This window comes from Haliotis rubra, unplaced genomic scaffold, assembly GCF_003918875.1.
Source record: "Haliotis rubra isolate DU_JTF1 unplaced genomic scaffold, ASM391887v1 Scf857, whole genome shotgun sequence".
NCBI classification, from domain to species: domain Eukaryota; kingdom Metazoa; phylum Mollusca; class Gastropoda; order Lepetellida; family Haliotidae; genus Haliotis; species Haliotis rubra.
In genome coordinates this window covers 131,922-155,443 of record NW_025767587.1, presented here as the reverse complement: position 1 = coordinate 155,443, position 23,522 = coordinate 131,922, and the positions used below count along the sequence as shown (strand labels likewise).

At 44.5% G+C, this 23,522-nt stretch overlaps 1 protein-coding gene across 1 annotated transcript; it reads left to right on the top strand.

Moving 5' to 3' along the window:
- Positions 1-21,183: 21,183 nt before the first annotated feature.
- LOC124262803 lies at positions 21,184-23,268 on the top strand. Its single transcript, XM_046697351.1, has 4 exons — positions 21,184-21,715; positions 22,224-22,373; positions 22,479-22,701; positions 23,109-23,268. Exons 1-4 carry the CDS (start codon positions 21,184-21,186, stop codon positions 23,266-23,268), a joined length of 1,065 nt encoding a protein of 354 aa, XP_046553307.1.
- The last annotated feature ends 254 nt before the right edge of the window (positions 23,269-23,522 follow it).

Sequence of the window (23,522 nt, the reverse complement as noted above, 5' to 3'; positions counted from 1 at the left end):
TCGGAGGCAAGTGACTTTAGTATTTAGTGGCTTCCCTTTGAAAAAAAACAACAAGTGTCTCCATACGGCCCAAAGCATAATCACTGCTAGCCCCAAACTGGCATTATAAACACATTAACGCTCTTGTAAAATGTGAAATCGTGTTTCGTTGGGACTATAAACTTTATAATAAACACCAATCAGTCACAGGCCCTCGTATCTTTCCGAGGATTCATGATTTTAATAATATTGTTTTTGAGATGACACCCCGACTCGAAATGCTTCACAGTACAATACATAATGACAAGGCCGGACACTTCTAGGGTGCACCCTACCCGACTGCGTTGCCGATCGCTACGCTACCATCGCATACAATCGATTAAAACTTTATGTAAACATAATCATGGATGATTGGCCTATCGAGATACACTCATGACACCTACCAATTCTTTATTGTTATTTCTGCAAGTCGATTGAAAACCAATTTTGACTCTCAACTAAACGCTCTTGACACAAATGGATGACGATATGTCCGCACACAAAAGGGGTGTGGTCGAAGCAAGTCCTCTGATTGGCAAACGCTTGCAAATCTGCACATTCTTTATAAATTTCGCGGGAATTTTTACTTTCATCGACTGCTTGACCACACCCTCGTTTTGTGCCAACGAATACTTGCAAGTAAATCTTGAGATTAGCCATGTGATGATACGTTTAGCGAGCATCGGGGATATTGGCAACTGTAATGTTAAAACTGCCTTTACCTGACTGGGTTAGTTTGATTTTTGTATTTTTGGTTTATATTCTCTGTCCTGTAGTAGTCTGTGAATTCTCCAAGTAAGTATCGAGGTCCAAGTCGGAATCATCCCAGTGAATGAATTAAGTCGTCCATGGCCATGCCGAATGTTGAAACAAATATTCCAGGCTTATGGACACGCATTTCGCGAATGATACATGTTCTGCGATGTTGTCAGTTGACATGTGCAAATGAGAGATAAGATGAAAATTAAGATTATTGTAATCAGTTTAGTGGAGCTGTCCCTGTAATGCTTAACTGTAAAACGCAGCCGGTGAAATCCCGCTAAGGGAATTAACTCTCGGGCCGGATATTACGCATTCTACCATGAATCAAGAAAATACTAGATTCTGATTGGTTGTTCAGAAAAATCAGACGGCATCAATTGTGGATTGACGCTCATCTGATTGTAAGGCCGCTTTACCGCGCATTAACAAATCGTATTGTGAGAACTACTTCCGTTTGACCATAATGATGGCGGATCATAACAACAACTCCATGGATTTTGACGCTGACTTTCGAATTTTCCACATAGGCAATTGGAAATTTTTGGATTAAAAATGCGTTTGATTTCATTGCGCTTCACTGCGAACGTATAGAACACTGCCGCACTACTTCAGCTTGACCACCAACATGACTAATATCAACACAACAGACGTGATGGAAATGCTGATAAAACATTTATTTAAACTCGAAAAATACAATTATATGATTTCCCCCACACAATTATGAGGGAACCTCACTATCATATTACCTTCTATTATGAAAATATTCAAACTCAATTACAATACACAGCCCCAAACATAAACAAAACAATATCTAACATATAAATCAGAAAGCCTTGTAAAAATACATCCCTATCTATGCAAAATATGCAGCAAAACATTAGTAAACATTTACCTACCTGGTAAATGGTATATTTAATTCCGTTTAGAATGGGAAATTTCCAAGATAGATCTAATGGTCTGGCGAAACACCACATTTATGCCACTCATAGTCATACTCCATCATATCCCGTTGGCGTTGTATCGTTCACAAAATAATTCTGCTCTCTGCCAGCTTCCCTGTGTAGCAGGTGTATATATTTGTATTTTAGTCTTATTTTTGTAAATAAATATATTTCAAGTTTTGTTTCTGTTGAACTTTATTCAACAGAGGTGTGTGTTTGTCATTCTAAGCCCAGGCCTCAGTGATCAATCACAACCCAAGCTCCACTACATTCTTTGTCCAGCCCTCTGCTGATCAATCACACCCCAAGCGATCCTGTGATTGGCCAAATTTAAACTTTACCTTCTTGCTCTGACTAACTCCATATTGCCATTTCACTATGCACTGCACTGGGAGTATTCACAGATCACCACAAAAGGTTAGTTTATAATTCATCTTTATTTCTAAATAGGATTAAATAGTAATCAAAGATTATGCATTATAAATAAGCATCTAAGAAGTAATTATATTTACATTGAATTATATATTTCTATTAATGTTTTGAATGAATGTGGTTTAGAGGCTGAACTTTAAACCTAAGCAATACTGTATTTTAATATTATCTTGTATACATGCTAAGTTACTAGTATATCTACATTAATGGAATTGCATAAGCTGTGCATTTTTGTTATTCAGTGTATTTAGTCACTCTAAGTATTTATTCCAGTAGTATAGGTAAAGACAGTCCGGGACCAGGGTAGCCAAAGCTTTATTACATAGATAAAGCTTTAGTCGGATACCTTATTCTTACTGTCATTACCTATACAGAAAGCCTTATTTCCCAAATTATGCTTTAGTTGGATCAAGCTATGAAAAACATTTGTTTGATCAAATAGCCTCTATGTCGTGTTGACGGGAGGTAGCATTGTACCGTACGGTACGATCAATAATTCTTCTTTTACAAACCCTCTGCCGGGACCATCCATCAAGAAATATAAGTTAGGTTCGTCGGCTTTGATGTCTACCTTATCTATGTTGTAAGTTTTGACCGACCATATTGGGTCAGTAGCCCGTTTCCGAGTGTCACCCTCATGTTCTCCCGGTTGGTATAGATACCTCACGAGAGATCGGTCGGGTATCTGTTTCTCCTTACCAACCCGTGATGGAGCAGCTGGTTCAGCTATCACTGATTTTAATTTGATAGCGTCTGCCGGTTTCTTGCCGGTGAGTCGTGTGATTTCATGGTTGATTGCCGACACCACCTTAGGGAGCCGCGCGACCCATTCGGTGTTGGGTTTATTTAGACTTATTTCCTGAGCGTACTGATACCCGAATAAACGCTCAGCCAAAGTCCTATTAAATCTCTCTACTATAGCTTGACTGCGATGAGCTCCGGCAGTACCACGCCTAACCCTTGTATCGTGCTTAGCCAGCAACTGTGATACAACACCCATGAACTCCCGACCAGGGTCAACTTGCAATACAGTAGGCCACGTTAGTGGACTGCGTTTGTATATACGCTCAATGGCTTGAGCTACCTGGGCAGAATCTTTCGTGGTCAATGGTTCAGCTTCCTTATACCGGCTGGCTACATCCACGATAGTCAGGGCATACTTGTAGGTTTTACGTCTCACCCTGTCGTGAGGTAGGAACAGCAGGTCTGCTTGGTGAACGTTATTAGATATATTAATACCAAACTTCCTTCTAGGCACATAGCGTGGTGGTGGTAAATATATCTGCCAAAGTGCTTGTTTTCAAGCCATGTTTTGACCTCCTCCGGGATACTCGAGTTATTTTAGCTAGCTTATCTACAGCTAGCTCCTTTCCAATACCCACGTGGACTATAGTAAATAGCCTCAAATTTTTTCTGGTTCCGTGACATGCCACCATTTATTTATACCTATGTTCTTGGTTCAATTTTCTCATGCCCGTACGCGTACGTGTTTATCCCATCAATGGCTATCCAACGTTTAGTGTCCATAGGTGATAATGATGTTTTATTTATAGTCAACCCGTATATCCTATGCCCATCACTTCTAAGTGTGTTCATTTTATGTTTAAAGGTACGGGTCTTGAACAGGGCTTCCTTGAATCTGACGTGTTTGATGTGTTGTTTCACCACGTACTTCTTAACACCCTTAGCTTTCCGGATCTCACCATTGTCGGCCTTCAGTATGGAGTACATCTTAGGCCTCAAACCTATGTATTCGGCTATGGGCGTGCCAGCACACTCGTCCTTCTTCTTACCTAGGACCTTTTTATTCACCGTACTGTGTATGGTATGGTCCTTGGGATAGTCGCTGGTGTCGTACAAATCGAGGTGTTTTTTCATGTCCTCGTACACGTCCTCGGTTCGAATCTCCATCAGCAGGGAATCCGTGTCAGTATATAGTACTTCACACCTGTCATCGTACTGTTTCTTAAGCTCGTTGTAGTAAAAGTCGTACATCAAGTGTTTGGATAAATCGAGGATGCTCATCCCAACGTAAACAGGCCGGTTTAATATTATGTGACTTTTCTTCATGTGTATGGCAGCCAGGTCGTTATCGAATATCTTGCTACGGTTGAATGCAGGGTTAGCGATCAGCTTCCTGAGCTTGTCTTCCTCATTCGACCGAACCAGCTTCACGGTCACGCGTTTTCTCAGGTTCTCCATCGTCTTACCGAATACCGAGTTGTTCATGAGCTTATACAAGTTTTTCTCAAAGTCACTGGTAGCAAGCTTTCGGAGGTCCGTGTTCATTCTGATGTAAGGCTCCATCCAGGGGCTCTGGTTGAACACGAGCACCCTGTGTATTTTGGTCAGTTTCATACCCAACGACAGGTACAGCTGCAGGTTGCGATAGTGAACTATGTATTTGGTCTTATTCATTAAGTTAGGCACGAGTTTTTTCAACGCCCGTCACCCGCCTATCTAACAAGTTATGTTGGTATTCAGACATCCAGTCTGGGTTAACCCTCATACGTTCGGGAGCTAGCGGATAGCTGTTGTGTGATTCGTGTAATGCTTTGGGATACTCCAAGTCTACTTCGAGGATATAACCTTTGTTCGAATCCGACGCGATGCTCATAACATCGACCTCATGTGACGCCCATTCGAATCCCCCCTGTTGGTAGATACTGACTCATAGCCCATCCGTACAGGTTGTTGGCGTCGAGATAGAGAATGTGATTGGTTGGCTTGCTAGGGTCGTAGCCCTTCACGTATTGATTATTTGCTTTAGCGTATCGTTTGGTTACCATGGAGATCCCACCTCGCAAACCTTTCTCAATGAACAGGTGCATGTCATAATCAGTAAGCAATTCCAACTTAACTCCGGTCTTTTTTAAGCAAGGCATCCCACGACAAACCTGGGCTGGTGTAATACCATGCTGGATCTAGTTTATACTGCTTGATACATGTCCTCCTAAATGTCTCAAACACGTCGGCTAATAGTAGTACATCCATCTTCAAGTACAGATCGTGATAGTCACCCAGGTTTTTTACAACCAAGTTTATTCCATACATTAATAGCGTACGAGTAATCGTCTTCGGATATTTCCGAGTCTGTCAGATTGCTGTAAAATTCTCTGATGGGAGGTAGTCTGGTCTCGGCGAACTTAGTCCAACTATCCATGTACTCATAGGGATACACACCCTTCCTCATAAGCAGAGATCTAGTCTCGGCGTCTGTGTATCGATCGGTGATAGGGAAGGTATCGTTGGCTTTAATCAGGCTGGCTAATGACGACAATAGAAATTGACACGAGTCAATGAACCTAAGTCCGTCTAAGCTGAAAGAGAGATATTTCTCCATGTTGTTGGGGATGCACGTTATATTACCATCGATTTTCGCGATGGCCTGCATGATTAAGTGAGAGTCGTACCCTCTCAAGTTGTGAAAGACAACGGGAATGTTTATTGTTTTAGGGTTGATTCTAAGCTTGAGGTTACACTCGTTATGAGCGGCGCCTCTATACTTACCGGTTATGTGACAGTGATCTCTCACCGAATCACCGTTCAGTGGTGAGTCACACACGTGACAGTTAATGCTACGGGAGTGAGCTAACCTGTCGGCTTGGGTCATACGCATGGGAGGATTCTATACAATTTTTCCCTAATAATTTCTTCTTCCTCCTTCAAACACTTTAGAAACCTTTCAACCGCGTCAGGACCCCTGTATACTACGGGAGATTTCGTTTCACCGTCACAACGGACGACTATGTATCCAAATCCACATGCTTCATGCTCTTGTGTTTTGTATGTGAAGCTCTCACCTGTGGGAGTATCCCCAACAACCTTAATTGGTTTGACCAAGGCTTCAAAGTCGGCGTATATGATATAAGGCACGGACATTTGGTGCTTGTGGTTGTAGAATTTTAGGATATTGTCACCTTCCTCGGGCATGTCGATGCGTATGGCCGTCTGCCCCACACCTTGACAATACTCCTGGTGGGATTCTAATAAATCAGCTCGGCTGAAACCGTGCAGACATCGCATACAAAAGTGTTTTTTCCCATCGTGTTTCGACTGATCGTGCAACAACCGACTGAAATGTTTTATCCACGTGTGTAGTGATACTTTTCACCTCGTTGGATCATGAATATATTGATAACACGTTTCCCCACCAACGAGCTGAGCCTGTGTATTATTGTTGTGTCGTCTTCGTGTCCAAAGACATTTATAGCTAGATTATTCTGTTTTTCTACTTTAGTGATCTGAGATATGGTGGTTGGTTCATCTATACCATCCCAGTTGAGTCCATCGTCTTGGGGATAGCTAGAAGGCCTGTCTGAATGAGTGTCAGCTGGAAACAAAGCTGATCTGATAGCTAATCTCAAGCAATCGTTTCCTCTATTCTTAACGTTTACTATGGCCTGTTTTTCTTATAGTAGGGAGGCAAGTCTAGGTATGACCCGCCTTTGAACGGCACGTAGTTAGCTATGTCTAGATAGACAATATCGATTTTATCTACAGCCCACCCCGATCCCAAGTGTGTGTAGCGCTCTAGGTGTTCCTGTATCTGCTGAAAACTAGTATCGATCGATGTGTTTATAGTCTCTATCTGGGTCACGACCTCTTGTACACCTCGAAGTAAGGCTGAACGTACTCGGTAACATCCCCACGCTCTTTCGAGTGTCATTTTAATTGTGATTTGAAATTTGATACTTCCAAGACTGGCTAGTTCCTGTTTTATTTTATCATCTATCAGGGGCTTAATATCTGAGACATCTATATTCCTATCAACGCAAGCATGCGCCAGCCTCTTAAATACTTACCTACAGCGCGCTCAGTGCGTACGAACTGTATAGTATTCATAATTGCGTACACACCTAAGGAATTAATGTCTAATTGGGCCGCCGTAAATGTAAAAAATCATATATCCTCTCCGTCACCCCAACCAATTATATTTAGATGGGCTGTTTCGATCCAGTGCTCACACTGTTTGATATAGTATTCCTTGAAGTTTAGCAGGTATTCCGATATACTTGTAAAACAATCTATCTGATATTGAGTCGTGATGTTCCCCACACATACGAAGGGACGAGTATACTTAACACCATCTTTAATCCATACCATTTTCAATATTACCTGAAATCTGAAGTTTAGTTTATCTTTGAGTATGTTTTTTACCTGAGATTCGATGTCTTCACTGGGATCAAGTTCCACAAACATGTCTATATGTAAGTGTGTAATAATCTCTAATTGGGTCACTACACTGCTATCTTGAGAAATCGCCTACGTTCTTTTATGTAGGCCTTTTTATTCTCGTAGATGAGGTGATGTCTGACTACGTTCGCCCCGTGAGCTTTACATAAACAATAGTGTCCTTTGACTCCTATACCACACACAGAACACGCAGTAGTTGGGACTTCCCATGTGGAAATAACAGTACCCATGAGTACCGTGATCCCCTACCACAGGTCTCGGTCTTCCCCATAAGTATGTATTCAAGATCGGTACATGTTAACATATTTATATGTGTATTAGTCTAATTGTTTCACAACCAAAGCAGTCGCCGCTATACCCAGCGCTATGAAGGTCAGTTCACGGTCCATTTGTCCCTTGGATGGTGTGTAGTACTGAGCGAGTGTTGGCTTCTGTAGTGGCTCCAATCGCTTACCAGTTAATAAGTAGTATTGTCTCAAGGCCAGCCGACATCGTGGAATGTTTGAACGGCATGGTTTTCACGCCTGAGTTGTTCGTTAATGTAATCGATCCGCTGGAGGCGTTGTTTAGCCTGCATTCGGCCTGTGCTATTTGTAAGTTCTCAATAGCGAGATCGTGCCGCTTCCTCTCCGCCTGTATTTCAGCCGCGTGTGACTCTCGTAGTTTCGAAAAGAGGAAATTACTCCCGGAAAATGCCAGGGCATTCACTAACGCACCACCGACCATCATAGCAATCGTAGCCATCCTTATATTTATTTCATAATATCTTCAGGTATTATTCCTTGTTTTACTAGGATGTCTTTTGTGGCCATCGCCATACCAAGGTTCATTATTAGCATACCCATATCCTGCAGGTTGAAATCTAGCTTGATAGTCGGTTGTTTAAGCACCATTTTGGTCAACCGAGCGTATCCTACGGCTAGACTGGCGACCACGGTGGCGTGGTATGCGTCGTTGACGAACGTTTTCCCCCTCAGACATTATGTATATGATATAAAAATATATATTTTATTGCATGATATGCGGGTTGACCTTTAATTCCGGGGGTGTAGGGAGACCCTCACTGCGTCGTGTATATAACCACGAGATAGCCACGGCAGCAGTTGCGCATACAACTAACAAGAGTCGCTCCGGGTGAGTCACCCTGATAATTTTATGTTGGTTACACCACCGTTTTTTACCGGCAGCTACTCTCTTAGGATTCTTCTGCCTGGTCACCTGTGAAGGGGTCACCTCCAGTTCTGAAGGGGTCTCCTCCCTTGGTGTCTCCGCCAGTTGTGGGGTCTCCTGTGCAGCATCCATCTATACTATTATTATTATTTTTCCTCTCAAATTGACAATGCTTTGCCGTGATAATCGCCGCCGTTAACCGGGGCTAACAACATACCGTATTTGTGGTACAGCTCGCAGCTGATAGAGCTCAAGGCGTGTTCGATAAAAGGGTCTTTCTCTAAGTCTTCCCACAAGTAAAGTCGGCGCTCCGGGGGGATGGGAAGGAAGTATGACGCAATACCAGTGTATATCTGGGTCATAGCCGATCCTATTGTTTTTGTCATTTCTGAACCTAGTCTAGTCTCGTATTTAGCGTACAGTTTATCGATTTCTTCGGCTGACATTTTGTGAATTTTATCCGAGTGTAATTCTAAAGTAATGTTTGGCTTTGCCACCAACAGCCAACGCCACCAGTTTCTCTCGCTTATCATCATCCACCTGTGGTGATTGGGGTACCAACAGTTGCTCTAGCAACTCCTCACACTCCATCCTATAATATGATAAGTAAGTTTTAGTTTTAACAATATAATATACGATATAAGCGAAACACAGAGAAATAAAGGTTAAGTTGCACACCCATTTAACACTTCAAATACCATAACTATACTAAGCATTGCTAAGCATTGTTAAAAATTTACTAAGCAATTGCTAAGAATTTACTAAGCATTGCTAAGCATTGCTAAGCTAAAACACACTATAGGCTACTGGTTGGTCTGTCTTAAGCACGAGCTTAGCGTGTTTAGTTTCAGCTAGCTGTTTCTTCACCCGCTCCCGCTTCTAATTTGCTCATCACATCGTTCTTCTCGCAAAACACTCTTCGAACGTAATCCCTGTCCTTGCAGTGAAATAAGGCAACCCATCGCCTGCTCTCGAAGGTCTTTCAACACCGAAGTTGAACTTCTGCGTTAGCACCCAGACGCTGTGCTTTATGCGGTCGGCCTGAAAATGCCAGGTACGATAGCATATCTCTCTTTTGTTATCTCGCGATTAGCTGCAGTCGTCCAGTATGAACAACGCCGACTCCCTTTAAATTTCATATGGTAAGCTTTCAACCAGTCCTGTAGACGTGGCCCCGGATCGACTCTGTGTACGCCAGGGTCCGTCCATCACCCAAGGTCTTTCCGCGTACGTTTTATTCATGCTCAGAGTAGGGCACATGATAACGATGTGATCGAACACATCCCTGTAGTACCCCTCCAACATATCCAACACGAAAACGGTCTTCCCACAGCCAGTCTGCCCGCACACTATGGCGCAGTGTGGGTCGCGGGGCAAATCAGTAGATGGCTTGCACGAATCTCCCATTGTCTATATTAAGTTGCGCGTCCATAATAACGTACAGATATAATTTCAACTTGCCAGCGGGTTGAGCTTTCTTGGTAATCTGGATAGTAATTCCTTCGCTACCATTGTCTATCCTACGGCCGCTACCGTGTAGTTTATCGTCATCCGTGGATCGCATGTCCAACCACAGCGCGTACTTGTTAGTTAAGTATTCACCGATTTGCACGGATGATAGGTCCAGGTCTTTGGCTATGTATGGATGTTTGCTCGGCAGCTTTTTTATCTCATCCCACTGCTGGTACGCACGCATACCATGACTAAACAGCTGGTTGGGCACGCCGATGGTCACTTCCACCTTTTCGATCTCGGGTTGAAAACTTTCGCTGTCCCTCCGAACGGTTCGTAATCCTCCACGGGACGCACCAGGATGCCTTTCATCGATCGCGCAGGCACGCTCAGGTTGATATTCCACACAGTGTCGCTCTTATCCCCGCACGATAGATCTATGCCTCAGTATACGATCGTACAGGATGGCCACATTACCCGAAAAGTACTGGTTTCAACCTGCCTGGCCAGCTTCGGTTAGTGACCATGTCGAACTCCAGAGAGATGTTGTCTATGGTATAACTAGCCTCATCGCCGTCAAGCGCATCGCACGCACTACTTTACTGTAGTCATTAAACGTGGAGTCAGATTCAAGCCTATCACCCAGCGCGCTTGGTAAAACGGCGCTGTTCCGCGGAGCAACTCGAAGTCGAAAGCGGCACGCAGAACCGGGTTCCCCGCGACGCTTTGAGCGATGGCCTTTTCACCGTCCGATAGCTTGTCTAACTGGTCTGCCGTGAAGGCATACCCAATGCGCCGATCTGGTCGATTTACTGATACCTTGGTACACGCCATTGACACGCTCTCCTCGCTTCCAGAGGTCCCTGTAGCAGTGAAACACATCGCTGTCGTCGATGCTAAGCACCTCGTTGCCGGTAATCTTGATGGTGGTTTTCTTGATGATAGCTCGACCTACGTTCCGCACTAGCTCGCGTTTGTCGTTGTCGGAGGTCAACGTGATGTTGAACGCCAGTCGAACAGTGCCTGGTACAATGAGGTCATTCGCGCCAAGGTTTGGAAATCTAACCAGCAGCGTTTGATTCTGGTCTATCTTGCTGGGATTGTTGGTGATGGTCACCGACTGACGCACGGCTTTGACACCTAGGGGCTCTCTCGATCTCCTGAAAGGATCTAGTTTTCTACCGTACATTGTTATATAAATGAAATATATAAGTTTTAATACTAAATAATGGCTGAAGAAATACCTATGGATGATATGTGGGATAATAGTGCCCTAACATTCGAGGATGATGAAACCTCATTCTCGCAAGGCAACGAACTCGTGAAGCAGGCCGTCAACGGGTTTTACGATGGTTTAAAAGAGGATAGAAATTACGTAGAGCCCTGGGGGCGAGAATATTCCAAGTTTTTTGTCGATGGCAAGGGCACGCCATGCATTGAGGGCTCACCCAGAGATCGATCTTATGAATAAAGCACTAGAGAACCGCTTGCTTTATCAACACTCGCAGTCGCCATGGGGGTGACTTTATCCGCGATGAACTAGGCTTCATAGATTACGGGGCGCATCGCACCTAAAGCCCTTCCCTTCAAGATCTGCAAGACATCAGGGCGCCACATCGGATCAAGACATGACTGATAACATTGAAAAGCTGTTGGCCACCTACCATGACAAACCCTTACCCGGATTCGAATTTACCGCCGGGAACCGCGGGGCTGGACAAGGCCATGCAAACCATTCGCGGCCATCTCGTGAACAACACAGCCAAACTGGACGCGATAGACGACCATATCGCCCATGAAAAGGTCAAACTCGGTGAAACGGAGGACGAGTCTCTGAAAGCCACCATCGAGGAACGAATACGTAGTTTGGAAGATGAAAAGAAGACCCGGCTAGAAACGGCATCCTCCTTCCGAGACCAGCTTCGATCCCAGGTCAGCCGTGTGCGGGAAACCGTTGATCGAGTCCTCCACCAAGACACCACGCTAGCTGACAGGATCCGAATCCTGTTCCGGGAGCAAGGGATCACCATCGCCAGCATTTTGACTGCATTGGGCTTCATCATATCTACCCTGGTGGTGTCACTGACGCCTGCCGGCGGTGGGGGTACACCCACGCATGCACCAAGTGGTGGTGGTGGTGTCAGAGAGTGGATTAAAAAACTAGGGGAAACTCTAGCTAAACTGGCTGGTAAGGCCGCCGAAGCCCTACCCGGCATCCTGGGTAGCATCGTCTCGTGGTTGCTGAGCCTGGCTAAAACTGCCACGCGGCTTAGTCAAAACCTGTGGGCAGCCATCGTCGCCGTGGCGGGTCTGGTGTACGTAGCGGCTAAGGAATTTTTAACCAAATGAGCCCCAAAGCTACCCCACCAACCACCATGGCTGTTTTATTATCGATGTGCTGCTCCAGAACGTGTGGGGGTGACCCCACAGGGGGCTGTAGGTGTGTGTGTTGAACCCTAGGCTCCGGGTGGCGCTTACTATACCCGCTTTCACCGGGTCGTGGGTGGTGGGACGGGGACGTTGACATCGAGGTTGACGCTTCAACTTTTGACCCGCCGCGGCTATAACTATTTCGTTGTTGTAGCCCACCACTTTTTTACTCTCAGTTGCATATCGCTCGGAGCCATGTACAGTCCCACGTCGAACACATAGTCGACTTTCGACCTGGCATATTCCAACACGTCTTGGTAGCGTTTGATGGCACTCGGTAGATCAACTGGAGCATTGATAGCATCCTCAACGTTGACAACGAACTGTTTCTGAGCGCCGTAAGCAGTCCCCTTACCTAGTATATTGGAACGCGTTTGCGCTCTGGCGCACCCAATAGTGCCCACACGCATACGTTCGAATCGAGTCATTCAAGCGTTCGGTGCCGCACGAAAGTATACCCTTCGATTCCAACATGAACTTTTTCCAGTCACCCCCTGCTCGAACCTCCAAACTCGGTAATCCTTACTGTCGTCGAATGCCATGTAACGGTCATCCCACTCGTTTGTTGTGATAGGATACGACTTGTATCCCCAATCTTGCAACTTCTCGCTGGCTTCCACGAGAGGCATGTTGTGAACGATAGGAATACCCAATCCGTGGTTCGGTCCCGGCAAACGCCAATCCGTTTTAGTGTCGATTCCGAATTCGTTGCAAATACGTTCGTAGGCCCGTCTATCGTACTGGTTGTTTACTGCATTCCACGCTTTTTCCTGTGAGAGTGGAGCGCTGATCTCTTTGAGGATACGCCTAACCTGGTAGTACACGTGAAACGTGAACACAGACTGACTCAGCGGTCCACGCCTAGTGTCGGATACACCACACCCCGTTGTAGCGCACCACACGGCCGAAGTTGAGTTGATTCTGCCAGAACTGCATCGGGTTGTTGAACCAAGTTGCACTGTCTTAACGTTAGTCACCGAAAACTTATACTTATCGAACACATCTATGAACTGGGCGTCGAAATACAATCCATCAGCTTACCACGATCTTCATGTTTTAAAACTATTATATAATGAGTTTATATAACATGTACATAACACTTCCAGGAATAACGAGCGGCGAGGCCGTTCAGCTGACGACACGCGATCGATAACACGTCGGGTCAACTCGAAATAGCACTGTGCGATATAACCTACCTACCACGATGGACTAACATCAACGCTTAACAACAATAAACTGTTCGTAGGTGGCTTAGCAACAAGATAATTGACGGTTACTACAGCGTGTGCTCTCTAAGCGACGAGGTATTCAAACCATTGGGAGCCGAACTCAAGATGAACGACTCAAACGGTACAGTGGTGTTAATCAACAACGGAAGAAACTCCTTGCGCTAGGTCGACCATTGGCTAGAACACTCGGTATGCAGCCTGAAGAGATAAAACCAACGACTACAGTCACAGGCACTAAGTTACCCGAATTTAGTACCGCATCGAGTTGTGTATTCATCTCAACCAGGTTAGCACAACGGACAATATTCAAGGAGGCCACCCTTCCACTATACTTAGAGCAGTGCCGGTTAAAACGGAGAAATACAACGACGGCAGAACCGAAGTCGCTTTCAACGTGGCAATATAAGAGGTTAACCCAGGACAACATCCCTGAGCTGATAATATCGGTGTTAGATATAAATCATAATCTCGTGAATATAGGATACCTCAGCGTAACGCTGCACATAAAATGACCAGCGCACAAGGCCCCGGGATGAAGTTGAAAAAATGCACCAATGTAGGGATCTCCGACCTCGGGGACACACGCGGATTCGACGACCCCGGAGTAGATGGTAAATTGTACGCCTTGCAACTTAAAAACAGCATTTATAAACGTGTTGAAGTTTCCGGTGGTACTAGCAACCTAAGTGATATAGTAGATACCTCAAAAGCGGTAGTCAACACTAAGTACACCCTTGTCACCACCGGGGATGATAACTGGATGATATACCCATACGGAGGCAAACTGTTCGACTTAACCGATGTTGAGAGCACTACCGTCGCCCGAAACAAACCATATACGCTCGTTTTCACCGATGATGACAAGTGGGTGTTATTACCGGGTAAAGTCGACTGGTTTCTCAATATTAGGCTCGGCTCCCCCTACGTGTTCACGGATAATAAAGACAACCACCTAAACAAAGTCGTGAACAATGGAACCCTGCTCGTGGCTTACATCCCGACTCAGAGACGTAGCGTAGTCATCAGCCCACTCGCCAATATGGCAGCCCACATGCTATCGAGTAAAGCGGGGGATGCAAAACGTGGTATTGCAGTTGGTGTCTGAATTCGAAGGTGTGGTCAGGATCCTGGAGAGTCTACCGGCGAACTCAACACTTATCATCCAAGTCTACCTAGGGGAACCATCGCGGGATAATGTAGAGATTGTGAAGGGGGTCAAACTCCGGTGGGGGAAACAACAACAGTATCACGTTTGCAACGTTTACGTGCGGGTGGGTGTCGACTCCAAAACCAGTCTGCAGGGTGTCACCGTGGTCGTGGAAGACACTATATCACTAACCAAGATCTTCCTACCCGACAACATACACTTCATGGGGGTGAAGTGCACCCCTGAACTATTATCAGAAAACCAGTTGGAAATTATATCGTAATAGTATTATAGCAATGTCTTGGCTTCACCCCAACACTACGATTAACGACTTAGGGGACACGGAGGGATTCGATCAGCCTGGTGAGGAAGACACCTTGTACGTCCTGCACTTCAAAAAACAATGTGTATAGGCGGGTGTCGTTATCGGATTTTAAAGAGCCCAAATGGATAGTCAACTTAACACTCGCCTCACCTTATATCACATCAAAAGAAGATGGGTATATCTATGAAATTAAGAATAGCGGTACCGCGCTCGGGTGTTTCGTTCCGGGACCAAATACAAAGATTGTACTAAGACCGACTTTACCCAATATGTTACTAGCATTCCACGGGGGTGAGTTAAATTATGAATGCTACAGACACCGATTGGATATTCCAGTTGTGTCACCAGGCTCCACACTCATCATAGAAGTCTACATCGCTAGAGTTAATAGTAATAATCTAGAACAACAACTTGTACCTGGGGTGATAGTACACTGGAATCCCCAGAAAGTTAATGAACGTTACTGCACCATCATCATACAAACGGACCCCTCAACGGGTTCTATAACCTCCTCAATAAACCCCTCCTATGGGGATCGTGTGGATGCAAAGTTACCTATTAAACTCTCATCTATTTTCCTACATGAGGATTTACACTTTATAAGCCTCAAGTACGTTGATCGAAGGTTAAATGAAACCCAATTAAAATATCTTTTGCAATATATATTATAGGATGGGACTGTACCCAGGCATAGATGAAGTAGCGAAGACTCTGGAAACCGTAGACGGGTTCCGCTTGAGACAATTATGTGATGTAAGACGCCAACTAGAACAAGATCGTGATAAGCGGAAAGCACTGTGTAAGAAGTACCATAGAGCTTTCAACATCGTGGACGGGACCGATACTACCCTTATGGCAGCCAGCATGGGCCTAGGGGTGGCAGGTGTTGGGTTGTTAGCTACCATCGTGGCCGCACCTATAGTGATGGGGCTCGAAATAACAGCTGGGGTGACAGGGGTGTTGGGGTTAGGGCTTAAGCTTGTATCTCGCAGACTACATCGTAAGGCATTGAAACATAATGAGATCGGGGTTCTAGCTGAAGCAAAGCTTAACACTATAAGCGATCTTATTTCCACGGCACTCACTGATAACAAAATCTCGGAGGAGGAGTTTCGTTTAGTCCTCTCTGAACTCGCAAAATATAACAAAATGAAACAAGATATTCAGTCCAAGTCTCGTAAAAGTACTGCTATCAGTGAAGATGAGAAAAAAAAGTATATAGAACAGGGAGTACAAAAAGCCCGGCAAGCGTTTATTACAAACACCAAAAATATAACAGACGATTTACATTAAACTGTTTCGTCGAGGTAAACATGGTATAGTGTCATAGATAAGGTAGACATCAAAGCCGACGAACCTAACTTGTACTACTTGAGGGATGGGCCAGGGAGGGGGTTTGTGAGAGAAGAATTATTGATCGTACCGTATGACACAGTATTACCTCCCGTCAACACGACATAGAGGCTATTTGATCAAACAAATGTTTTTCATAGCTTGATCCAACTAAAGCATAATTTGGGAAATAAGGCTTTCTGTATAGGTAATGACAGTAAGAATAAGGTATCCGACTAAAGCTTTATCTATGTAATAAAGCTTTGGCTACCCTGGTCCCGGACTGTCTTTACCTATACTACTATTCCTGCTCTTTCTTCTGCAGGACATATCATGAATGGTGACATTTCAAGGGTATCACGTTTTTCACCCTTGTGCCACACATGGGGTATGTGTAACCATTTTACTTAATATGTACTGTAAGCATTTTCTATCGTATCATCTAATAATACATAGTTGTAAGTAATGTAACAGAAATGATTGTATTGCTTTGATGATGATATGATATATAATATTATATTATGTTTAATATGCATATACTATATTATCTGTTGTTTCTTATTACAGGGTGACTATCGTATATAATAAACGTAAGCCTCACACCCCGTAGCTGTCTTGGTGTCATCTGTATAAAATAATAGATAAAGCCAAGAAAACCCGGTTACATGTTTGGAGCCCCAGTGAGGAACTTATGTGATGCCTGGATACCCGCATGGAATGCAAGTTTGTGAAAGAACTGTAATTATGGTCGATTTGGCCATCACACGAGTGACTGTCAGGTCCATGTTGTTGGGTCTTGTGACCCTAGGACTTACTGAACTTTGACAGCGACCTTGACCCAGAGACTCCAAGGCAGGTCAAGTTGACAATTTGCTGTACTTGGTTTGGTGATTGTGAATTGTGACTCATTTTCCGGACTATTTTGTTTCTCGTCTTTAATTGGATATATTTATATTGTTCATCTTGAACTGTAAGTACTGTTTCTACATTTTTTGCAATATTGCTTTGACTTTGTTTACATTTGACATGTCTGTAAACATTCATCTTCGAATTTTCTGTCCATTATGAACTTGTAAATATTTGCCTGGCATAACTCCTTGTTGTTTCTTTAAATACCTTTACGGTTTGTAGCATTGCTTTTGTTTACATATTACCTGCAGGTTATTTACCCTCAATAAGATGTAGTGTCAACTGCATTTATTTTCATTTGGTGTACACATATCCATATCAATTTGCGTTTCTTTATACTTAGCTGCAGCTTAGTTAGTTAGCATTTTGTTGTGTTTGTACAAGCTTCACTTGTGTTCTCGCTTATTTCCATATTGTAGTCTCTTTAATCATTTACATTGTTTTAGGTGTGACGTGTGAGTATGATTGTGTGAATATACTTAAATCAATAAACTTAGCCAAATAAACTTTAGTTTTAAATAAACTTAGCATTAAACTTCAGTTTTATCTTAGAATATAAATGTCATAGTTAACTGCACTGCACTACACTTAGTTCAAATATCTAACCAGCTCATTCGCTTTCTTTGTCTCCCTCTTTGCCTGTGGTCTATATTCATTCATTATGTAGGGTCCATTTGTAATTATCATCCTTTGCTTTAGTATCCGCTTGCGTCGCTCGTGATTATTTTGCGTTTGCGATGATTTTGCTCCGCTTATGCGTTTGTCGTGAAATGTCTACATCATGATGGCGCTGCCTTGAGTCGCGACCCGCTTTTGTACATATTGTCACGCGTTCGACACACACTGTGGTCTTCATAGTTATTGTAGTCCACATATTTCATTATTCTGCATCTGCCAACCATGGCATAATCTAATCTTATGGTCAAATCTTGTTAATTACCCATGTGGGTAATACTTGCATTTGCCACATAAACCCAACTGATGTCCTTTAATTTGTTTGTTTGCCGCTGAAAATACAATTATTGTACCCTCACTGTATGTGCTACTTTTGTATGGGATTAACACATCGTCTTTGTAGCTATTGACACATTCACAAACCACCATCTACTGCATCAAGTCATTGTATCCATGCCTTGGATCCATGTCTGATTTTGTTTATTCTTTACTTGGAGTCTTGTGCCTTTGAAGATGAATTTCTCTGAAGAAGAATATGCTAGTCTTGTTGATAGTTTTGCTAAGATGGGGTTGCATCCTAAGGCCGATAACCCCTGATGACTTTAAGTCTTGGTTGAAGCAGTATGCCACGCAGGGTGGTCCAGTTGTGAAGAAGGAAGAAGCCTCCACTTTAGATGGTTCTCAGCCAGAACAGGTGCCACTTAGTTCTAAGGTTGCTTATCGTCACTTCCCTAAACTTCCTTTGTTTAGTGGAACGGCCGGCAAGGATGCTGACTATGATGTTTGGCGGTATGAGGTGAATTGTCTGATGGAGTCCAAGGCCCATGACAACTCTGTTATCCTTCAGGGTATTCGTCAGTCACTGAAGGGTGAGGCGGCTCTTATTGTGATGAAACTTGGTCATCATGCTTCCATTGTGGATGTTCTGTTGAAGTTGAAGAGTGCTTTGGTACTCTCCGCCGAAGTTCTTCATTATTTTCGGAGTTCTACAGCTCCTACCAGCAAAATGACGAAGACGTAACTGCCTGGAGCTGTCGACTTGAGAGACTGTTATACCAGTTAGCGGAACAGAAGCAGATTTCTTTAGCAGAGCAGGATGAGATGTTGAGGTCCAGACTTTGGGATGGATTGAAGACTTCACTGAAGAGTCTTGCTGCTCATAAATATGAGAGTATCTCCAACTTTGATGAGCTTAGACTGTGCCTCCGTGAGATAGAATTTGAACAGAACCGAGCCAGATCAGATATCCAGAAGTCTAAGTCGGAAGCCCGCGATCCGCCAACATGGCCAGTAACCAGCCCGCCTCTAAGCCTGATGACATCGCTGAGCTGAAGGGGATGATCAAGGATCTGACCACGAGTGTATGCGACCCACGTGACCAACATCAGCAGCTGTCAGCCCAAGTGTACCAGCAACAATCTCCTTTGGTTCTACCCACCCACGGACAGCAGTATGGGAGAGAGCCACCGAGAACAAGAGGTCATGGACGGGAGGACGAGGATATCAGCCAGCTATGTATGATCCTCGATCCAGCAAGTATCCTGCTCCATCTCCCGAGGGAAGGAATGCCGCCGCCCCTTCCTATTTCTATCAACCTGGGGCTGGAGCTAACGACAACAGATCTCTCACACCAGGACAAGCATCGGATCATGAGCCTGTGTTTCAGGTGTGGCTATCCCGACATTTGTATTATGGCTGTCGGTACGCCTTGACCATCTTAAGAGGCCTTTAAACTCGGCCACGCCTATGGTCTCGGGCGCCTGTAGGTGCTACATCTAGCCCTCGTGTATTCGCACACACTGACTTAGTTGGGAATTCAAATGAGGTAGATATACTTATTGAGAATATTCCGTTAGGGCTGGTTAGTGGACACAGGTGCCACAGTGTCTATTGTGTCTATCTCTTTTTATGATAGGTATCTCACTCATATTCCCATACATTCAGTAGATAGCCTTCTTAATATTGAATGTGCAGGTGGAAACTCATTACCTTACTCTGGTTACATTGAGGTTAAGGTCAAGGGTATTGGTGATGGTTGTGATGACCAAGATGACATCACTTGTTTGTTACTTGTTGTGCCTGACACCAGCTATAATGCCAAAGTTCCTGCTCTTCTTGGGACTAATGTTCTTGGAGTGCTTTTGGATGCCTGCAGAAAGGTTAATGGAATCCGATTCCTTCAGACGGCCAACCTCTACACACCTTGGTACCTGGCCTTAGATGTATGATGCTTCGAGAGAAGGAGTTAGAGAAGAATGGTGGGAAGTTGGGCTTTGTTAGATCCATTGAATATAAGCCTGTAATCATACCTGCTAATGGTTCTGCCATCATCCGTGGACAACTGTGCAAAAGGATTCCATATCCACAAGTGTGTGCCCCTTATACAGCCAACTGTAGACTCTACTATTTCTAAGGACTTAGACATCATACCAGTCGTTGTGAGATACTGCCATGACAGACCAGATGAGATACAAGTTCATGTGTCTAATGTTACTACCCAGACCATGATTGTTCCAACTAAGGCTCTGCTGTGTGAACTTCAACCCAGACAATAGAAGACCTACCAGACATGAGATGTTCAGACTCTGAGAAGTGGATTGACGACATTGAGTTGGAGGAAGATGGACTTACACACGATGAAGTTGCACAGGGACTGGAGGTTATTAGGAGATATGGTGACATCTTCTCTAAACATGATAAAGATCTTGGACATTCCAACATGGTCAAGCATCGGATAGAACTCTATGATGACGCGTTCTTCAAGCAGAGACATCGGGCGATACCACCAGCAATGTATGATCAGGTTCGAGTCATCTTCAAGAACTGTTGTCCTCTGGTGTGATTAGACACTCATAGTCCATGGGCTTCCAACGCTGTGTTAGCCAAGCGCCAAAGATGGTCGTTTACGTCTATGTATAGATTTTCGCCAGCTGAACAACCGGACAATTAAGGACAGTTATGCTCTCCTGAGAATTGAAGAACTTTTAGATTGTCTCGAGGGAACAAGTTCTACTCAGTGCTGGATATGAAGAGCGGCTATTACCAAGTTGAGATAGATGATGACCCACAAGGAGAGAACGGCTTTTACTGTAGGTCCACTCGATTTTTCGAAAGTACAACAGGATGCCGCTCGCTTGTCAAACTTCCAGCTTACCTATCAGCCTTATGGAGAAGTGCCTAGAGGGACTCAACTTGAAGATCTGCCTTATATACATAGATGACCTCATCATATTTTCCCGGACATACGAGGAGCATGTGGAGAGGCTGGAGCTCGTCTTTAGAAGATTACAAGAATGTGGATTGAAGCTCGCCCCACAGAAATGCAAGTTCTTTAAGAGAAAGGTGAGGTACGTTGGATATATTGTGTCTGCTGAGGGGATTGAAGCTGATCCAGAGAAGATAGACAAGATTCAGCACTGGCCAACACCATCTACTCCAGAAGACATCCGGAAATTCTTGGGATTTGCTGGATACTATCGGAAATTCGTCCAGGACTTCTCTAAGATCGCCAGACCCCTCTCAGAACTTATGCCGAAGTGTGCCACCAAGAAGTCGAGGTCTAAGACATCCCAAACTGCTTGGAACTGGGGTCCTGCTCAAGAAGAAGCTTTCCAGGAGTTGAAGAACAGACTTTCATCACCTCCAGTCCTTGGGTTTGCTGACTTTTCAAGACCTTTCGAGCTGCACACTGATGCTAGTACCCATGGCCTAGGAGCAGTCTTATACCAGGAGTATGATGGTCACCTACGAAGTTATTGCCTATGCAAGTAGGGGTTTGAATCGATCTGAACGGAACTATTCAGCGCATAAACTCGAGTTTTGTGTCTGAAATGGGCCGTTTCAGAGAAATTTCACGACTATTTGTATGGCAATGATTTCGTAGTAATGACCGACAATAATCCCCTGATCGATGTACTTACTACAGCATCGCCTGGCCACAGGACATCGGGTGGTTAGCTGCTCTAGCAAGTTACAACTTTTACCATCAAGTAATCGACCAGGAAGAACAACGCTGATGCTGATGTGTTGTCTCGCTTGCCCAGCAAAGACCCAGTCCAGATGGAAGACCTGTCTCGTGATGTGGTGAGTGTTATTTGTAACAAGATTTGTGCACCTAATCTTGTTGAGAGTTTGTGCTTGTCTACAGAAGTGGTTCCAGGAATTGAAGCAGATGTAAGTGACCATGTGTGTGCTGCCAACTAAAGGATTGGCGCGCGCTCAGCTGAAGGACACATCCCTTGCTGTTATTATGGAGCATCTGGAGAATGCCACAAGACCTGACAGAACTCAGTTCCAAGGAGACCCAGAGATGACTACTTTATTGAAGACATTTGCACATTTGACTTTGAGGGAAGGTGTGTTATATAGAGTCACCAGCATGGATGGATGTGATCAAGAACAGCTAGTGCTACCTTCCAGATGTAGGATTTCAGCACTCAGAAGCTTGCATGATCGTGTAGGACATCCAGGCAGAGATCGGACCTTATCCCTACTCAAGGAACGTTTCTACTGGCCTGGTATGACCAAGGATGTAGATGACTACCTGAAGATATGTGAGAGGTGTCTGAAAAGGAAGGGAAACACATCCATCAGAGCCCCTTTGGTGAGCATCCAGACGTTGCAGCCTATGGAACTGGTCTGCATGGACTTCTTGACTCTGGAGCCATCCAAGGGTGGTCAACAGTATGTGTTGGTCATTACTGACCATTTCACCCGCACGCTCAAGCCTATCCTTGTCGGAATACATCAGCCAAGACGACAGCAGACTTGTTTTTCAACAACTTTATCATCCATTACGGTCTGCCCAAGAGGATTCATTCCGACAAAGGAGCCAATTTTGTTGGTAAGCTGATGTCAGAGCTGTGCCTGCTGCTTGGGATCAATAGGTCGTCCATTAACACCTACCATCCCATGGGTAATGGATGTGTGAACGCTTCAACCGACCCTATGTGATATGTTGGGGACTCTGGAACCAGACGCCAAGAGGGACTGGAAGGCTCATGTTGGACCCTTAGTCCATGCATACAATTGCATTCGGCATGAGTCTACCGGACATTCCCCTTCTTCCTTATGTTTTACGGCCACCCAAGACTTCCAGTGGATCTAGCATTTGGACTTGACATCCAGCCAAGCAAGCCCAAGTCACTGCAGCAGTACACAAAGTCATTAAGAGATCGACTCCAAGAGGCATATCATCTAGCTTCACAGAACAGCAAGGAGGCACAGCAGGATCAGAAGACCTACTTTTGATAAGAAGGCAAGAGCAGCAATTATAGAGACTGGTGACCGAAGTTCTGGTTAAAACCGTCGCTTTGAAGGAAGACACAAACTAGCAGACAGATGGGAAGGTGACATTTATACAGTTCTTCGTCAACCGAACCCTCCATCCCTGTCTATGTGGTCGGAAAGGAGAATGGTGAAGGTAGGAAGAGAGTTTTACACCGAATCTTCTACTTCCCATTGGTGCACTCCCTGTACCGGATTCACTAGCACCAGAGCCACCG

Excerpts from the sequence above, each read along its gene's own strand:
- LOC124262803 (XM_046697351.1), top strand. The coding sequence starts at position 21,184 with ATGGAGAAGTGCCTAGAGGGACTCAACTTGAAGATCTGCCTTATATAC. Across the intron at positions 21,716-22,223 it reads CGAGCTGCACACTGATGCTA|GATTGGCGCGCGCTCAGCTG; the intron begins GTACCCATGGCC and ends TGCCAACTAAAG. Across the intron at positions 22,702-23,108 it reads CCATCCAAGGGTGGTCAACA|ACTTCCAGTGGATCTAGCAT; the intron begins GTATGTGTTGGT and ends CGGCCACCCAAG.